Genomic DNA, 19,145 nt, shown 5'->3' with positions numbered 1-19,145 from the left:
AATACTTAGGTTTTCCCATTAGAGTTGCAGCTCTCTCCTAGTCTCTACCTTTAGGGAAACTTTGCCCTTTTCTGGTGCCAAGGTTGGAAGGGTCAGGGCACACTTAGGCAGTCGTCCAAATAACAGCAGTCCAGAAGGGGCTCTGCTGCACTGGAGTGCTGTAAGTGGGCCCTAGGTGCTGTCCCAGAATAGGGGTGAGTCCTCCTGGGGGGCCGGGCTGGACCCTGAGTGTGTGTGTGTGGGTGCTCAAGGGGCCCCCCTCCCTGGCTCGGCCTGGGGCTGTGTCGGGATCGGGTTTCTCGGCGCCTGGAGCCTCCGCGAGGCCGAGCTGTTCCCGGTCCCCGGCCAAGCCGCCCCGGGCGCTGGCACTGCGAGAGGAAGCAGGGGGGGCGCGGTGAGGGGGAGCGAGAGGGGGGAGCTATGAGGGCTTTTACGTAACTGCCTCCCAGAGCCCGCCCCTACCGCCAAACCCCAGTGTGGAACTTGGTGTGATTGAGAATGTGTGTGCCTATGCATGTGTGCCTCTGTGACACGCGGTGTGACTGAGTACATGGCCATGTGTCCGGCTGTGTCTATGTGTGGAGATGGCATACAAATGTGTGATTCGGAGAGTCCTGCCCTTCTAGGTAGGACCTTCCAGCTGCCAGTTGCAAGCAGAGGACCCTGACTCCCAGTGGACCATAGTGAGGTAGAATAGAAACATTTGACTCTTTGAGATTGAGCGTGGGACTTTACATGATGGTGTGTTTGGCATTTGCGGGCAAGACAGGGAGCCTCTTTGTATTTGTAACTTTGGGTAGCCAGGTATGTGACCCACAGTGGAACTTTCTGATAGTATGGCAAGTTAGAAGAGCACCATTTCCCAAAGGAGCACTAGAAAAGGCAGAGCACAGGAGGTGGATGGAAGCTCTCCTTCCCTGAGGGCACATCAGTAGGAATGGGGGGGAAGGGTCCTTGCTACCCAGTCTTGGGATGGCCAAGTTGATTCCTGGGAGTGAAGGGCACAATGTGGTCCAAGGTTAGGTCATGTGCCATGGTGGAGGAGGGTGGAGCCAAAAGTCCTGCCATAGAGCCCTCTTTCATGGCAGGTGTAAAACAAGGACTCAAAGTCAAGGAGAACATCCCTGGATTGCCCAAGGCCTCAAATCTGGAATCTACATTACTTGCAGGGCAGGAAGGCTCTGAACTAAGGGAGTTATTTCCTGCTGCCCCTCAAGGGAGAGGCAGATGTTGAAAAGGGGTAAAGATGGGGTGGGACTGGCGCGAGGGTGTCAATGAAGTGGGGTTTAGCTTAAGGATAAGTGCACCATGACGGAGAAGGGGGCTGGTGCAGAGTTAGGACGGCTGGGAATGGGGGTGCCTAATAAAGCTGAAGAGTAGGGGCATCTGACTGGCTCAGTCCCTAGAGCATGTGGCTCTTGGTCTTGGGGTTGCGAGCTCCGGCCCCACCTTGGGTGTAGAGATTACTTAAAACTAAATCTTTTTTTAAAACCCACAAAATTAGATTTAAAAAAGTTTGAGAGGAGACAGGGCCAGATCCTGCAGGGGCTTTTAAGCCCCACTTAAGAAGCCTGGCTTTGCCCCCATGGCCCTGGGGTGTGGGAGGGTTCCACACGGAGGCTTGGTAAGCTCATAAACTCCTGGGCAGATAGGGCATTGAAGGCGGCAGGATCGGAAACCCACGAGTAATTTGTTGCCCCATACCAGGTGGGAGCAGAATCGGTTCGGAGGGCGGCGGAAGGGAAGGGGCCGCACCCAGGGGTTGTTCCGTAGGTGGGCGCTGCCTCTGAGACCGATCCGCAGCCTTAGGGGGTACGCGCCTCCCGCACTGCCCGCCAGGTGTCGCTGCGGCACCGGGGAAGCGGGAGCGGCCCCTGGAAGTTGCTGAGGATCAACGGATGCCGGGATCCGGTTCGACGTGCGCCTCTTGTCTACGCTGATCCTCTGACACACCGACATGTCCGGCTCCCGGATCCCGGTTGCCCCGCGCAGACCCTGCCCCGGCACCCGCGGACTTCGGCACTGCTGACTGCAGGCCCCGAGTCCCCAGGTGGAGAGGGGACGTTGTCCGGGGCGGAACTCCCCACTGCTCTCAACCTGGCAGAAGGAGGCAGTGTCCGGGAGGGACACTGGAGGATCCGGAGGTCAAGTCGGCCCACCAATGACCCGCCGATCTCGGCGCCCGTCGGCCCCTCGAGGGGAGCGGGGCCTCCTGAGCACCCAACCCCATCCAAGCTTAGTTTCCGCGCCGGGTGAGGTGAAATTCCTGGCCCCTCCTTCCCTCCACCAGTTTCGTCGCACCGCCCCCGCTCTTTCCCGGTGCCTACCATCTCGTCCTCGTCCGTGGCCTGGGAGGCTGGGGGCTGCGGGCCCGAGAGGCCAGACAGGAGACGCTTACTGTGGGTGGGGATGGACGGGATCTCAGCTGGGCGCCGCTATTTCGCTGTGTGTTTTTAAGCCCCAACCGGCCCTCTCTGAGCCTCAGCCCCGGCTGACCCCTACCGGTTACACTGAGGGGATTTTGAAGCCACGGAGTGAAAGTGAAAAGCCCGGGCAGTGGCAGGAAGGTTTTTCCTCTGCAACGGGAGTCCCTAAGGCACTTCTTGGGAAAGGGCCCGGGCGTTCTGGGCAGACTACTGGGGAAGGGTGTGAGGAAACTGCGAGATAGTTCCTTCCCCTCTCCCCGCCCCCAGCCCTGGACCAGCTCCCAGGAGGGGCAAGGCGCAGAGATTATGGGTCAAAAGTCAGGTGAAAAATCCATGGGGTGGAGATGGGGGTGGGCCACTCGTTCTCCGCTTCTGGCATTCAACCTTTCTGGTGCATTCTCGCGTGGCTTCAGAAACTGGTCAGGTTGTCTAACCTTAATACCCCATGTTGTAGCCAGACTGGAGGCCCGCGGGCAAGTGAAATGAGTGCACTGGCCCCTCAGAGGCCCAGGCTGCGAAAGGAAAACTCGAGGGGGTGAACCTCCAGCGCCAAACTCGCGCGTGCCCCGTATTCTGGAACTGCCCATCCAGGCATAGAGGGTGCACCCCCCTATCCTGTTCATCCAAGCGGAGATTTCTCCCCAGGCCATGGGTCCCGCGGGGCGAGGAAGGAGAGGGTGGTTGCGGTGGTGTCACCGGAGACTTGGTGGGAGACGAGGGCCTGGGCTCCCAGCCTGGCCCAGCCCAGTCAGGGGAGCGTAAAGCCCCCTTCCCTCCGCGCGGGGACTGTATGTGTTTGTGACTGGGAGGGTAGTCATTGATGGGAGCAGCAGGAATAGGGGAGGGGCGGAGATGGCTGGCCTCCAGTACCCAAAATGGGGCCTGGGGGCTCCGGCTCGTGCTCCTCTCATAGAGATGCCGGCAGCAGGACCCTCAGAATTGGCCCAGAGTGTGCCGGGGTGTCGGTACGAGGCAGTCGGCCTGAACAAGCGGGAGCGTTCAGCAGCAGAGACCTGGGCAAGGCTGAGTGAGAGAGGGAGTGTGAATGAGCGACCTGGGTGGGGAGCGGGGGGGGGGCGCGCCCAGCGTCCCTAGGGGATCCCGCAGAGTGGGTGCGGGTACGTGTGCACGCGCGTTTTTGACACCCGCGGTCGGGCCTGCGCGTAAAGCACAGGGGCCACAGCCGTCTGGAGGGCGTTCCCGGGAAAGGGCGAATGTGAGCGGGCCACGCGTGCCAGTGCGGGCGAGTGTGCCAGCGGGGGGGAGGGTGCGTGCGAGCGCGAGTCGGGTGGGAGTGGGGGCTCACAGGCCCGAGCAGAGTGAGTGTGTCCGCGCATGCCAGGCGCGGGAGCGTGCCAAGGCGGGGGCGCGCGGGGGCAGTGGCCGGGAGGGGGTCGTGGCGCGCGGCCGCGGAGGCGCGGGGAGACAAGGCGGGAGGGGGAGGGGAGCGAGGGCGCGCGCGGGCCGAGCGGGCGCCCGCGGTCACATGGGCGAGGGAAGGAGGGAGGGAGCGCGCGAGGGAGGGAGGAGGATGGGGGGGTTAAAGCCGCCGAGCGCCGAGGAGCCGGTGCAGAGCGGGCGGCGGCGGCGGCAGCGGAGGCGGCGGCTCCAGCCTGCGCGGCGCGGGGCTCGGCAGCGGGATCCGGCAGCGGTGCTAGCTCCGCGCTCCGTGCCTCGCTCCCTGCCCGGGGTGGTGGAAGGGCGAGGCGCGGAGCCCCGGTGGCCCGAGGGCGCGGTGAGTACCCCGCGGCGAACCGCGCGCGGCCGGACCCTCAGACCCTCCCGCTGACCGACAGACCCGCGGCCCTCGTGCGCGCTAGAAGAGGGAGAGGACACGAGTGGGCCCGCGACCCGGGGGGGAGAGGGAAACGGGAAAGTTCAAGGGAAACTTTGCCCGCAAACTCGGGGGCGGGGGCGCTTGAGAAGCCGCCCCCCGCGTCCGGGCGCGTCGGGGGGTTGGGCGTGGTGATGGTGGGGGCGGACAATCGGCTGGGGGGAGGTGGCCGGGGCGGATTGTCCTAGCGTCCCTATTCTCTCTCACCCCTCAGCAGCGCGCGCGGGGTCTGGGAAAATTCCGGAACTGGGGGGTCGTAGTGACCCCCCGCGCGCCCGGAGGCGGCTTCCTTCTCCCGCAGAAATCTAGACTTCAAAGCACCCAGGGGTGTGAACGGACGGCCGCGCGTTTGGCAGCGTATGCGTGTCCGTGTGAATCCGCGTGTGTGTGTGTGTCTGTGTGATCTTGCCTGTGGTTTCCTCGTGAGTCCGCCTGTATGTATCACCATGTAGTGGGTTTCCTTCAGGGTCTCTTTGTAAGACCTGTGTTGTGTGTTTGTGTGAGTCCGCTTGTGGTGTATCCCCATCTCTTTGTGAGTCCGCCGGTGTGTGTCTCCCCCAGAGCGGCTCTCTGTGAGCCGGCTTGGGTGTCCCAGTGTTGCTCCGAGTAGTGTATCTCCCCGTACGTGGGGGCTGGGCCGCGGGGAGGTCACCAGACGGACAGCTCTCCTCCTTGGTTTCTCTCCTCTCCGGAGCCTCTCCTCCTGCGTCTAGCTCTCGCACTCGCTCGCTCTCTTGGCCCCCTCCCCCCTTCAGTAGCTTCAGGCGGGCAGGACTATTTCACGCCTTGTTGAAAATTCAGGATTTTCTCTCCCTTTCCGTCTAGTCTCTCTCTTTGAGAAGCGTCTGTGTGTGTCTGTGAGGCTGGCAGCTTGGCTGCAAAACTAGGTGTGTGTCTGCATGCCACTGTGGGAGTGTGTCTGTAACACTAGTTGTTTTGCTTGTAACACTTGGTATATTTGTGTGTGTGTCACTGGGGGTGTTCATGTGGCTGTAATCACGGAGGTGGGACTTTGAAATGCTGGGTGTGTTTGCGCATTTACGATTACTGTATGTCGAGGGGTTCTGAAACTGTATTTTTGTGTGTCTAACTCTGGGTGTGATGGTGTATCATTGCATGTGTGGAGATAGGACTTGAACAATTGAATATTCCTATGGCTGCAGGGCTAGCCAGGGCTTGAGGGGTGGAGGGGCCTATGTGTCTCAATAAACTATGTCACTCTGTCCAAACCACTCCACTGTCAAAACCCACACCAAACCTCTGAACTGGTTCTTGGGGTTCCTGGTCAGGATTGGTGACATGGAGCTAAGGTTCACACTCCATCAGGACTAATACTCCAACAAATCCTGACCTTATACAAAGACTAGGAGTTTAAAATTCACATTCAAGACTTCTTGGAGCTTCAGAATTCATACCTAGATTCACACTGGGACAATTAAATGCATGTGGACTCACACTCAAAATTTCCAGAACAATGGGACTCACACTCAGATTCACACTTAAGTTCTGGAGCTCATATCCAGTTCGACACTTCAGTCTTGGGGTTTACACGCGGACTCACATTGGGACTCCCGGCTTACCCTTAGATTCACATTTCTGTCCTGAAGGCTCATAGATTTACATTGAGACCTAGAGCCCATGTTCAGAATCTCACAGGGGTCCTAGAGTTCACACTTGGTCCTCATTTCAGATTCACACTTACATTCTGGGGCTCATACTCAGAGTCACATTGAGACTAACGGCTCACACTCAGACTCCAGTAGGGAACTGGGGGCTCACATTTGATCTCAAGGACTCACATAGGACGCTGGAGTTCATGAACTCATACTTCCATCTTAGAGCTCACACTCAGATTCACACTAGCAAGATTCTCACTTCCATCTTGGGGCTTAGACTCACACTAAAGCTCTAGTGCTCACACTCAGACTTATGCTAACATCTTAAGACTTTTATATTCCCCGTGGGGGGCCCTGGGGTTCACACTTGGAATCACACCCAGTTATGCTTCCATCCTGGGGCTCACATTCAAACCCAAACTGGGATTGTGGTGTTTACACTCCTAGTGAAACTTGGAACTCATAGTCAAATACACCGATATTTTCTTTGGTTTATGGTGTGTGTCAGGGGAGTTGGATAAGGAACAGAGACTGGGACAAGACCTGCCCCCTCCAAAGGTGGGGAGGAGAGGGGATACATTTTGGGCATGTCACTCACTTGGGCTGTGGGCTGATGGAGAGGGTGGTGGGAAACCCTGACCTATTTAGGGTTAAACCTAAGGAGACTAGGCTATAGTGGCAGGAAGGTCTGAGCAGGAAGGTCTGAGTGGCTTTTTGGTACAGGAGTGATATATACTCTTAGAGTTTCCCATGTGCCGTGTACATGCACATCCCCCTTAAATAGTTTTGGGTACCCCTTCTGTGGTAGGAGAATCAGGTGTGGGGGGAAAAAAGACTCATCTCCTCCCAAGACATTTCTCCCATTCCAGTCATCCTTAGTATGGGAGGAGTGTGAAGGTTGACTTGGTAAGAGGATGTGTAGACCTCTGGCTCCTTTGAACACTCCACAGTGTTGGATCTCTGATTCGAAGGGAGATGGTAGCCCAGATCTGTGGTGAAAAGGTAGCTGAAGGAGAAGACTGGACTGAAACCCATCCTCCCCTCCTCTGCCCTGGCTGGAGAGGAGGGGTAGGGGCCAAGTTTATGTTATATCTCACAATGTCTCCTGGAATGTCTGTTGAGCTCTTATCCTGTCTCTATGGTGTGACCAGTGTTCGCTACTCCCTAGAGGAGCAGTAGCCCCATGGGGGAGAGTTGGGGTAGGTTGTAACCTATCCTAGGACTTCAGCTGCCTTAGAGACGCTGCTGGGCTTACATGCCCTCCCACTATGGAGGCCAGCAAGTTGGGGCCTGAGGGGCACAGTCACCCCATGGGCACCCGAAGGGCAGTAGGGATCTGGCCCTCAGGCTTAGATAGCTGGGCTGTATCAACTCCCTGTCCCTGAAGGGGCACATGCTCCCCAGCCCCCCTGTGGGGGTGGGGGGCTTGAAGGCAAGGCGTCCTGCTCTCTGCCCCCCCCATGGTGAGTTGAAGTGTAAATGAATCAAAACATATGGAGCAGATTTTCTTTGAAATGCAGATGGGTTGGTGGGGGGACCATGTGTGCCTGGTTTGGTGGGAGGGGGTCCCAGAGAGCAAAGAGGCTGCGAAGAGAGCTGACCCCTCCTCCAGACCCACCATGGGGTGAAGGGAGTTGGGGAGACCTTAGCTGTGTAAACTGTGGCCCTGGGTGACCACATCCACCCAGGCTCCAGCTTCCTGTGGGGAGAGGCTGGGGAAGCAAGCGGTCCCTGTGGGCTGAGAGTGCTGAAGTCATCACCCCCCTTTACCTCTGTCTGTAGAGGGCAAAGAGAGCCCCCAAAGCACAGAGCCATGCTGGGTTGGGGGTCACCAGAGCCAGGAGCTCTGGGGGCCAAGGGGTTGAAGGGGGAGCTGGGGCAAATGTGGGAAGAGTTAGACCCTGCTGCTTGCAGGATCAGCTCCCTGAAGCTGGGGGTACAGCTGCAGTGGAGGGAACTGAAGCTAGACTGTGTTGATGACTTCTGGTCAGTCAAGGGCTCCTGGAGCCTAGGAAGGGACTGAAGAGTCCTCAGTCCTGCAGGAGTTTTTCCAGACCTGGGATGGTCAGTATGCCCCACTATACACTACCTATACTTCCCCTCACAAAACTCACCAAGGTTACATAGTAATTGCCCGTGAGCTCTCGGGCCGTGGGGACTGGGTCTGCTTTGCTCACTGCGGCACCCTGCCCCAGCACAGACCTGGTGCGCAGTAGGGGGACGGTGTTGAGTAGACAATGCATCTTTTAATCTCCCAGCCCACTGAGTGCTCCATGTGGGCAGGACCATATTCTCAACTCCCAGCACAGTACTCAATAAATGTTGACGAATGATAAATAAATAAAATCTTTTAAAAAGAGGGGCGGGCACCTGGGTGGCNGGCGTGATCCCGGCGTTGTGGGATCGAGCCCCACATCAGGCTCTTCTGCTATGAGCCTGCTTCTTCCTCTCCCACTCCCCCTGCTTGTGTTCCCTCTCTCTCTGGCTGTCTCTATCTCTGTCAAATAAATAAATAAAATCTTTAAAAAAATAAAATAAAATAAAAAAATAAAAAATGTTGAGGAATGAATCTTGAGTGGAACAGACCACGGGGAAGGGGGATTCTCTGGAGTTTGTGGCTTGAGATCCAACACCCTCTGTTGTATTACCCCTATTTGGCTCAAAGAACCCCTGAATGATTTGCAGTCTAGACTAAAGGAAGGACTTGCCTGCAGTCAGGGAAGCAGTGTGGAGGATAGGCAGCTTCTTCCTTGAAAAGGTCAGGACTAAGGGAGACTAGGGCAGGGTGATGACCCTGATTCTGTGGCAGAGGTTGGAGGTCCCTTCTGTCCTCTCCCCAGCTTCAGGATTTTTCAGAAGGTGGTAAAGTCCTTTTCTCTTCATGTGATTGTGAGCGTGTCCCTTGGTCTCTCTACTCAGGGTTTCTTGGACTCTAGCCAAGGCAATGGACCCCACTTCTGAGCCGCTGAGGCTAGGCTCTGAGGTCGTCTAGCTGCCGTGGGCACCACAGATTATATCGATTATTCATGTCTGTCTGAGAACACGGGGTTTGGATCCTAAAAATACCCTATCCAGCCAGAGCCTAGGAGTTGCTGGTGTAGCAGTAGCTGCATCTTGATAAGATAGACACAGAGCTGGGAGACACTGGAGAGTATGGGGAAACTGAGGCAGCATAGATAGGAGATGCATAGGAGACTGAGTCTCTGTTTTATTATGGAACAAAGATTTATAAAATTAGTGGTGCCAGTTCTTCAAATTATGCCAATACTTAGGGTAATCTGTTATGCTGCAGAGAATTTCCTTCTTGGAGAGTTTGAAGATACATCCGATATCAGACATAAAAATTTAGTAGTCAGTAGTAACCATTTCAAGTCCAGCTTCAGGATGTTCCAAAGTAAGTGTGTGGCAAAGAAAAAATCTTCCCTAAGTAGGCTTTTCTGAGCCACTGCACCCAGCCCTACCTCCTGGAGCCCTTCCCCACAGTTTGAGTCCCAGTGGGGTTCTTACACACCCCCTTTTATAGGCCCCCACCTCACTTCTGACCCTTAGGCCTCTGCATATCGCCTCTTCCGGGGAGGTGGATGATGCCCAGTGGTCCCCAAAAGGTAAGAAGATCCCGGCCTCTGAGGGCAAATGCCTTGTGACCTTGGCTTGTAAGCTGACCTTTCTGGGCCCCTCTGTGAAATCGCGGGATGGGGGGGCTGGGCCCTGGCCCAGGCCCGGAGAGAAGGCGGTTTTGGCACTCATCCAGGTCCCTGACGTCAATGACTCTCCAAATAATGGAATCAATATTGGGGGGGGCAAGCGTGAACCAGGCCCCAGCGATTAGAAACAGATCAGCACAAACCCGCAGCTGATTCTGATAGAGCTGCCTTGGAGAGCTAGGGTGGGAGGCCTGGAAGGAGGTGGACCTGGTGGGGGGCTCAGGAATGGAGGTGGAGCCATTGAGTGTCCAAAACATGAGGGTGCACAAGTAGGCAGAGATTCTGGGGCTGCCTGGGTTGGAATGATGGGGTGGGGGCCACTGAACTAGTCCCTTTCTCCTTTGAGCCTGTGGGGTTCCAAGGCTAGAGGAAGTTTGTGAGTGAAGACTCCTCTCAGCCGGTGAGTGATAGAGTAGGCAAGGGGAGTTCAGAGTTCATTGCTCTGCTTCCCAGACTTGGGCTCCTAGGCCATGTTAGGGGTCACGGGTTATACCGAGGGTAGGGGAGAGTGCTGAGTGAGACCTGAGGGAGACGATCTTTTGCTTGGAGGCAGAGAGCATTAATCCAAAATAGAGAGATGGGTATTCCCTCTCAGATTGGGAGTCAGGCCTCCTCCATCAGCCTGTGTACTGTCAGCCTCCTAGAAGGCAGCAGGTGAGGCTGGAGAAGGCCATGGGGTCCATAGGGGGCTGGCCTGGCGGCAGCTGACAAAAAACAGGAAGAAGGGCTGGGGGAGAAGCTGTAATTATGGGGCATTTATTATTAATCAGATGAAATTGCTGGAAGCAGCTGGTGTAATGTGCGTAGCGATAGACTCTGCAGGCCCCCCCAACACGTGTGCACGCACACAAACACACAAGCCACACACAGCCTGAGCCTTGTTTGCTTACACAGTTTTTTTCTTGTGAAGGTTGGAGGGCTTTTTTTTTGGTAAGTAATTTCTATACCCAACATGGGGCTCAAACTCACGACCCCAAGATCAAGAGACACATGCTGTACTGACTGAGCCAGCCAGTCGCCCCTGGAGGCCTCTTTATGTGTGTCTGTGTCTGTGTCTGTTAATGTTGGTGTGCAACGCTCTATTGTCTTTATGTGTGTTTGTGTCTGTTATGTTGTGTGTTCCCTCTGTTGTCTCCTTTCCCAACTATTCTTTGGCCTTGATGTGTGTCTCTCTGTCTCTAACATCCTCTCTATCTCCCTCTCTTGGGGCCTATCTCTTGGTGTGTCTGTATCTTTTGCCACCAGCCAGCCTGTCTCTAACACCTTATTTTAGTTTGTGCCCATCTCTCTCTGGTTGCATCATTGGGCAGACTTGGATGACATGGAGGCCCTTCCTCGTGGGTATGTGTTTAGGCACCTGATCATGCCTTTGTCAGATACACGTGGGACCTGCTTTTTTGGGCGGGGAAGAGAGGAAGTTGGACACCAAGGATCTCTTGGGGTCTTGTATAAGGTGAGGGCTCTGTTAAGTGACTGGAGGCCATAGAAGCAATAGTGGCTTTCAAGACAGCCCTGAGTACAATACTAGCTCCTTTATCAATGACCAGTTGTGTGACTTTGGACAAGGTGCTTTTGTTCTCTGAGCGTCAGTTTCCTCATCTGTAAAATGGAAGCAGGATTACCTGCGAAGGTTGTTTTGATGATTCAGTACAAAATGTATGTTAAGAACTTATCGTGATATCTGACTCATTAAGAACCCTGGACAAGTGTTAGCTGTTACTGTTATTACTGGGAAAGGCACTGTGCAGGCAAGAGAGAGAACTGCAGAGGTAAATTGGTGTAGCACGAAGACTTCAGAGCTAGACATGGACTCAAATCTATGCTCTGGAACTGATCAGCTGTATGGTCTTAGGCAAGTTCCTTAACCTCCCTGAATCTCAGTTTTTTCAACTGTCCAATGGGGAATAATAATAGAACCTACCTCATGGAGAAGTCATGAGCGTTAAATGAGATAATGCACATAAAGTGCTTGACACAGTTCCTGGCACATAACAGATGCTCAATAAATCATAGCGGTGATGGAGCAGAGGAAGAGGATAGTATGATGGTGGGTGTTTTTGCCCTGCCAGTGGCCACATGAGAAAGTGTGTGATGTTCAGGTCCTTGTGCCTGTGAGTTGGTTGTGTGGGGACTTTGGATTGTCTGTGGGTGTGTATGAGTGTGTATGCATGTGTGGTGTTAGGTCACTTCTGGCCTTTGTCCCTGTGGTTTAGAAGCTGAAGTCAGCAAGGGGTGCTGGAGGGAGTCTGGACTATTCCCAGCTTTCCCTCTTGTAGACACTTATCTGTTGCCTGCCTCAGTCTCCCCTTCTCTCAGTGAGTTTGTATGGAATGAGTTCTTTGTTGGACTTAGGCCTTTGGCTCCTCTGTGACCTCTGATTTGTGCCCTTTGCCCTTTTAGAATCCAGCCTTGTCACATCATCCCACCCCCTTGGATTTGGAAGTCTTGGAAAAAGTTGGTCTGGAGGAGGAGGACATTGATGTGCTCTGTGTGCAGCCAGTGGTGAAGAGGTATGTGCTGGGGACCCAAATGAGGCACGTCCATCTCCAGGCATCAGGCTGGTGCGGTGGAGCTACAAGTTTGGGGGTGTAAGTGAAGGAGGGCCTGAGATCCCTTCCTTCTCTTCCTCTGTTCTTCCTCCTGAGGCTTTTCATACTCTTCTGATAGGTCCAGAAAGGGGAAGGGACTTACCTGTAGTCACAAAGGCAAGGGCAAAGCCTGGTCTGCACGGAGAGGGCTGAATCCTGGATGCGGAAGTATGTTCTGTCTCATTGTCTGGCTCCCTTTCTGCCCCCAAAGCATCCCTCTGGCTTGATTGGGGGAACAGCTGGGCTTGGAATAGATGGGATGGGGGTCGGAAATTCCAAAATCTTCTGGGGCCAGCCATAGGGCTGGGCTTGACTCTCCCTGCCTTTCATTAAGGCCAGCCAAGGCCCCCGATTGGCAGCCCCGGGTGGGGGCGTCCAAGGAATCGAGGCGCTGGAGCGGAACGGAAGGGTCTATTGTCCAAAACCCGCCAGAGGCCCACAAAGGCCAGCCGGCTTTTCATCTCAGCTCCCAAACAGACTGGCCATTTTCCCGGCCCAGGAATGGGGGACTGACTGACCCTTCAGAACTAGGACTGGGGTGTTGGGTGGAGTGAGGTATCCCAGGCTGACACATGGCCATAAGAGGGACTTAAAATGGAGCTGGGGTTCTGAAGAGGAGGAAGGGAGGCCCCAGAGGGCTGTAGAGAGTTAAGCTTCCAATCTCACTGTTCCCAGAGGACCCAAGGACATAGGGTAGGGTATCTGATAGAAGTTTTGATTTACACAACAATGGATAATAAATATTTATAGGGGGCACACCTGGGAGGAGTCTCATGGCTTGTTAGTGAAGTGAGCTACTGCTGTGAGGGCATGCAGTCCTCCCCCGCAATTGGGAACACCTTATCTTCTTGGAAGGTGGCTGGAGAAGAAGAGGCTAGTAGTGGTCAGGCGAGAGACTGGGCTCCCTGCAGCAGGAGGGACTGAGGCCAGACAGCAGGAAGGTCTTCCTGCCAAGGAACGGTAGCTCTGATGCCCTGACCATATCTCTGGGGATCCCAGAGGATCACAGAGAGCAGGGGAGGTAGGGAACACCCCTGGGGGTTAAGGGTTAGGCAGCTTCTGTGGGCCCCCCAACGAAGAGGAGGCTGGGAGGGAAGACTTGGCAATTCTGTCCACCCTCCCTCCGCAGCACCTCCAGCACCACTTTAAAAACAGCTTTTTAATTTAACAAAGTGGATGAAAAACTGTTTTTGGAAAGAAAAGATATCTGCTGTCTCCCAGGCTAGCACTCAGCCCTTGCAGAGAACCTCTCTCCCGGTTTCTCCCCGCTGCTGGTGGCTCCTTTCTTCTCTCTCTCTCTCTCTGTCTCTTTTTTTGTTTCTGTTCCTGTGGCCCTCCAGCTTCCCCTTGGCCTCCAGTTACCCACCTCCCCTATCAGCCTCCCTGGGAGTCTCATCCTCTCAGTCTCTTACCTCCCTGTCTCTGCATCTCCTTTTGTCTCTCCTCTCCCGATCTGTCTTCCGGGGCTTGTCTCTCTCCTGAATCGTCTCTGTCTCCCAGCCTCTCTCAATCTCTGTCTCCCTTCCCCCCCTTTTCCCCCCAACCCCTGCTCTAAATGGGTCTATTTAAAACACCCGACGCTGCCAAGTCAGAAAAGCGTCTCCTGATAAAGCGCATTAGGCCGAGGGAGGGAGGGAGAGGGAGGAGGAGGGAGGAGAGAGCAGAGAGCAGGGAGCAGCGGGCAGATGGATTGATCCAAGCCCGTAACCCCATTAATCAGGCATCGTGGATCCCCCTCCCTCCTCCAGCTTCAGCCCCTTCTGAGCTAAAAGCCCCTTAAATATTTATCACCCCTCCCCCATGGGGTGAGGGGAGGAGTGTGTGGTCCTTGGTGTGAGCATCCCCAGCTGCTTGGTGCTCCCCCCAGTGTGTTTACACATGTGCACATGTGCTTATATGTGCGTGCATGGGTGTGCATACCTAACAGGCCCAGGGCCCGTCTTGTCTTCTTCACCCCCACCATAGAGTAGCCCTGGAATCTGACCTGGTTCTTGCCCTTGCTGAAGAGTTGGGCATGCAGAATAGGGAGACCTCTGGGGTCAATTGGGGTTCCTCAGGCCCCCCAAAGTGCAGTAACTGGAAGACTGGGTGGCACTGCACTATCATTCTCAGAGGGCAGGAAGGTGAGCTGGGGTCCAATGTCCTGATAACCCCAAATTCTCAGAGAGAGGAGTAACTTGGGGAATAGAACTGGAGACCCCATGCTCCTAACATGCACAGAGGTAACCTGAAAGGATGGCTGAAGTTCTCCCTCTATCCTCAAAGCGTAGGAATAAGACCTGGAGGTGGGTTTGGGGGCCTCCCATTAACCTCAGAAATTTAGGGCCGTGACCTAGGCCTGGGCAGGGGTCGCCATCACCCCCAGAGAGTAGGAAGAGGCCACTCTCTGGGGATGATGTGGGACTTGGTCCCACATCTCACGGCTTATTGCTTCCCCCCTGGCTGCGGAGGTCAGTCAACCCTGAGACAGGCAGGGGTCCGTCGGAGTTGGCCTGAGGCAACTTCGCCCTGGGCGGGGGAAGGGAGGCCCGGGCCGCCCTGGGCGTGAGGAGGGGCCGCGGCTCGAGCCGAGGGTCCCTTCCCCCTCTCCTCCCCCAGCATCAAGTGCCACATCTCCTCCTGACTCAGACAATTAGATTCAAAGGATGACCTCACTGCCTGCCGTCCCTCACTCGCTCCCTCTGCTAGCTCGCCTCGCTCGCTCGCGGCGCGCTCCTTCCTCCCCTCCTCCCGGCCCGCTCGCCGCCTCGCTCGCTTGCTCACAGCTCAGCCCGGCCCCTAGCCCGCCCGCCCGGACTCTCGGTGTTGCGGGGGGCTCCTGCCCCCCGTCCCGCGCCGGCCCGGGCCTCCTGGGCCCCAGCCCCGAGCCCCGGGGGCCCGATGCCCGCGGTGCCGGGCGGACCCACGGAGCGCCGGAGGCACCGACGGGGCGCCTGCGCGGGGACCCAGGTCAGTGGCGGCGCGGCTGCGGGGCCGGAGAACTTGTCACCCCCACTGCCGCCGCTGAGACGCCCCCGCCCGCGCCCGCCAGCCAGCCCGCCTCGGAGCTTCCCGCTCCTTTCTCGGCCCCCGCCCCCCGCGGCTGCTCGGCGCGCTCCCCCTGCCAAGCTGTCTCTCTTCTCTTTCTCCCCCCCCCAGCCCCCCTGCCTCTGCAGCCGGTGGGAGGGACTGGGACTTCCTGAGGTCCCAGGGATGGGGCCGGGGCCCATTGGCTGCAATCGGCCCAGGCCTCTGAGAGAGGAGGGGGCTCTGGCTGTGTCCATTGGCCTGGGGGAGGGGACCACCACCTGGGTGGGAAGGGGGCTACCGAGAGAGAGGCCCAGGGTGTGGGGGTGACATCTACACAGAGGGGGATGAGCTCTTGATATCTTTCTTTTCTCACATCCTGTGGGCCTCTTGCCTGGCTTCGTTTGTCCCCACCTCCTAGCAAACTTTAGTCCCCACTGCCTAGTTTCATTTGGTCCCCACAGCTTGTGTTCTTTTGGGCCGTGTCACCTGATTTCCCTAGACACTGCTGCCTGATTTCTTTTGTTGGCACTGTCCGCTTTCCCTAGTCCCTATTACCTGGCTTTATGGGATTGCCCTACCTGGTTTCCTTACATTCTGTCCTGCTGTCCGGCTCCCCTGCCAGGCTTCTTTGGAGCCTATCATGCTCCCTTTAGGATAGGGCATCAGGACCCAAACTACACCTGGAGTGGTAAGTGGTGAGGATGTCAACAGCATTGCCAGTTGTCCCCAGGTTGGGGCCTGGCCAGCACAGCTTGGATTCCATTCTGCCTGGACAGCGACACAGCGTCCTCTCTTGTGATGGGGGGCAGGGCTACAGGGTCCAAGGACACTTTAGGATTCTTGTCCTCAGTGGTTATTTAGAGGAGCACTGGCTTGGCCAATGCTGTCCCCATCTCTCTTTGGGCCTGATAGTGATGACAGGGCCTTGGCAGGGGCAGGGGGTTGAGGTCTGAGCCACATCTCCTTCTCCTTACCTTGCTTCTTGCAGCCAGGCCTGACAGTCAGGTGCACTATAGATAGTTGTGGGCACAGAGAGGTTTTGAAGAGGTCCGGGATCACACAGCAGGTGGCTAGGCTGAGAACTGTTGCTGATTCTCATCCTGGAGAAGAGGGGTTGCTGAGGGGAGGCAAGAGGGGCCTGAGGAGTGGGCTGGTTTCTGGGGTTTTCTGGCTCCTGCTACTACCAGTGCCACCATCTCTTCACCCAGGAGCTTCCTCACCGCTCCCCCCCCATGTCTGGCCTGGATCTCTGTTTATTCCCAAATGCTGGGAAAGCAGGGTCGGGGTGGAAGAAGCCATCTAGGAAATGATCATATATACTTGCTTTTTAGGGACCAGCAAAGTTCCTCTTTCCCTTTTCCTTCCTTCCTTAGGCCACCCTGAGCTTTAGCCTTCACCCCCCAAGTGCAGCCTGGGAATCCGAGGTCCCAGCATGGAATGACTGTTGTGAGTGTGGGTCTTTGTATTTCCCACTGCTGGATGTGGGAGCTAGAGAGGCTGAGGGTGACTGGGGGACTCTAGGTTTCCGAAGGTGCGATGGTATCTATGTGGAAGATGGACTGTTCTGAATGTGTGATGGCATCCATATGTGAGACTGGGACTGTTTTGAGTGAGTGCGTGTGAGAGTCTGTGTGTGTGACTGTGACTGTAATATGTGTGTGCATGCACAGCGTGTGCGAAGCTCTGGCGGTGGGTGCCCATGTGGGAGGCTGAGATTTGTGGTCACGATGGTGAACCCTGAGTGCCAGTGTCTGTGAGAGGCTGCCTGGGTGTGTCTGTGAAGCTCTGGCCAAGTGTATGTGGAGGGAGGGAGGGCTTCGGGGAGCTCTGCCAGGTGGTAGTGGGAGTCCAAGTGTGTGCTACATCTCAGGGAGAAGTGAGCACTGGTGCTGCGTGACCCTGAATTGCTGGTGTGCGTGAGCATGTGTGCGCACGTACTCATGCCGGTGTTTACCCATCGGGAACAGATTGCTCTGGCCTCCCCACAGCGAGGAGGGAGTAAGGGGGAGGAAAGATGGCTTGCTTTCGCCCAGCAGACCAGAAGCTTCCTCAGAAGTAGTGTGTGCAGTGTGTGTGCATGTTAGGGGGGGCAGGGAGAACAAGACACTGTGATGTGAAGACAGGCAAAGTTTCTGTTCCCCCCACTCAACTCGAGCTCTGGCAGAAAGACCATCTTCAGTTCTTTTTGTTGGAAACCAATGCTTCCTTCATATGCAACACCGCCCCTGCCCCCCACCCTACCCCACCCCCGTGTGTGTACGCATGCACACACACACACACACACACACACACACACACAGGCTTGCAAGCATAGGCCTTTGAGGGTGTGTCAGCACCGTAGCAGTGATGGGGCCAGGGATGGGGTGTAGTGAGAGATGCTGAGGCAAATAGGTCTTTGTCCCTGCCCCCAAGTCTGGTAAGCTATTCTGTCCATCCTTCTCTCTTCATGAAGGGGCCTGCAGCCTCCTTCCTGCCCTGCTTCATCAGCTGGGAGCACCCCACCCCCAGCTAAGGGAAGTCTCATTCAACCCTATTGCTCTGCCCATCGCCCACCAATGCATGGGAGTTCTTCCAGCTGTCTAACCTCCTGCTACAGTAGTCTGTCCATCCAAGAGAAGCAGCCCCCACTCCCTGAAAACTTAACTTGACTGGTGCATGGCCCTTTTCTAGGTAGAGCAGTCCTCCTGATTCTTCGAGAAGCCAGAAGAGACCCTGGACTGGGGCTAGGGGATTTGGTGCTTATGTGCTAGGTTCTGTGAAGTTGTCCAGAGCCCATGTGCCCATATGGAAGATATGCATTTATCTGCTCCTTCCTCTTCCCAATTTGAAGGGCAGGGGACTGGTCCAGATGACTTTCGAGGGAGAAAGCACAGACCTTTTGCACCTAGAGGGTTGCTTAAGCCCAGGCCTGCAAATACGTGCATATACAAGCCCATGCCAGATCACCAGGCAGCATGCGGGGCCCTGAGTGGGGCTCCACTTTGTGGGCATGGGCTGGTTGATTCAGATTCCCACCTCCCCCAGGCACCTCCCTGCTGCCCAGCCAGGCCCATCATGGGAAGGCCACAGGCTCCCCCCGCAACACGCCTGCACACACGTGCAGAAGGGCATGCACATGCTGATCTCAGGGTCCCCACGGTGCAAGAGGCTGGAGGTGGGGGGGTTTGAGCACTCGGAGTCCGGGTTGCTGCCAAAATCCATTGGAATCTTGTCCCCCCCAGGCCCCCATCTCCCGCTGTGGAGGTCACAATAGCAGGTGCGGATACCCACCCCCCCCAACTCACTCACATTGGGCCGCCTCCTTTTCCACAACCTCAGCCAGCGGCTGGAGCTGGGGGACTGCTCCCCCTGCCTCCCTCCTGGCCCCCCTCCCACTGGTGCTGAGCTTCTCCTGCCCCCTTCTATGGGAGGAGACGGGGGCCTACATTTGGGTGGGGTCCTTTCCCCTGAACACTGGGGCTTGACCCTGGAGTGGGTGGAGATGTGGTCCCCAGGAGAAGATAAGGCTTGAATCCTGAACCCAGGCACGGCTCCTATGCCCCTTGGGATGGGGGCATCAATAGCTGAGAGGAGGGCCAGGTGTGGATTCAGAGAGAACAAGCCAGAGACAAGAAACTCAGAGATAGGAGGTAGAGACACCACAGGGAATGGGAGCCTGCCCAGTGGCCAGCCAGCCCCAGCCCCAGGAGTTGGCCCCTGATCCAGGCCCGCCCCCCTCCCCAGTGGGGGTCTGCCGGGCCAGCTGCCAGGGGCCAGGCCTCCCTCCTCAGCCTATACCCCCCCCACACACCCTCTGGACTGCTCAGGCCTCTGCCCCCGCCCCCACCGCCCACGCTGTCCAGGCTGCCTAGGCCTGGTGGGATCCGGGGGCCTCTTGGTCTCAGCCCCTCCTCCACCTCCTGGAGCTTCCAGCCAGCCCTCACTGTCTCTCCCAGGCTCTCTGGCGGCCAGTGCTGCTCCTCCTTGCC

The 19,145-nt window shown here is 56.5% G+C and overlaps 1 protein-coding gene across 5 annotated transcripts in view; it reads left to right on the top strand.

Annotated features, from left to right (window-relative positions):
- Positions 1 to 3,975: 3,975 nt before the first annotated feature.
- The window catches only part of CNTFR (ciliary neurotrophic factor receptor), a 37,748-nt gene continuing 22,578 nt past the window's right edge, over positions 3,976 to 19,145 (top strand). The window contains exons 1-2 of one of the 5 annotated variants that reach the window (XM_034664046.1): positions 3,976 to 4,161; positions 11,981 to 12,090. Coding sequence is in view for 1 of the 5 variants with exons in the window: in XM_034664044.1 (XP_034519935.1) it covers positions 15,049 to 15,117 (69 nt within the window). In the remaining 4 variants the exon portion in view is untranslated. Of the gene's footprint in view, positions 4,162 to 11,980; positions 12,091 to 12,314; positions 12,337 to 14,943; positions 15,118 to 15,508; positions 15,866 to 19,145 lie in introns of those variants that run through there. The other 4 variants (XM_034664045.1, XM_034664048.1, XM_034664044.1 and 1 more) reach the window with 4 other exon arrangements.

This window comes from Ailuropoda melanoleuca, chromosome 7 (assembly GCF_002007445.2).
Source record: "Ailuropoda melanoleuca isolate Jingjing chromosome 7, ASM200744v2, whole genome shotgun sequence".
Taxonomy (NCBI): Eukaryota; Metazoa; Chordata; class Mammalia; order Carnivora; family Ursidae; genus Ailuropoda; species Ailuropoda melanoleuca.
Note: the sequence above shows the minus strand (reverse complement) of the source record. Positions and strands in the feature narration are given on the sequence as shown.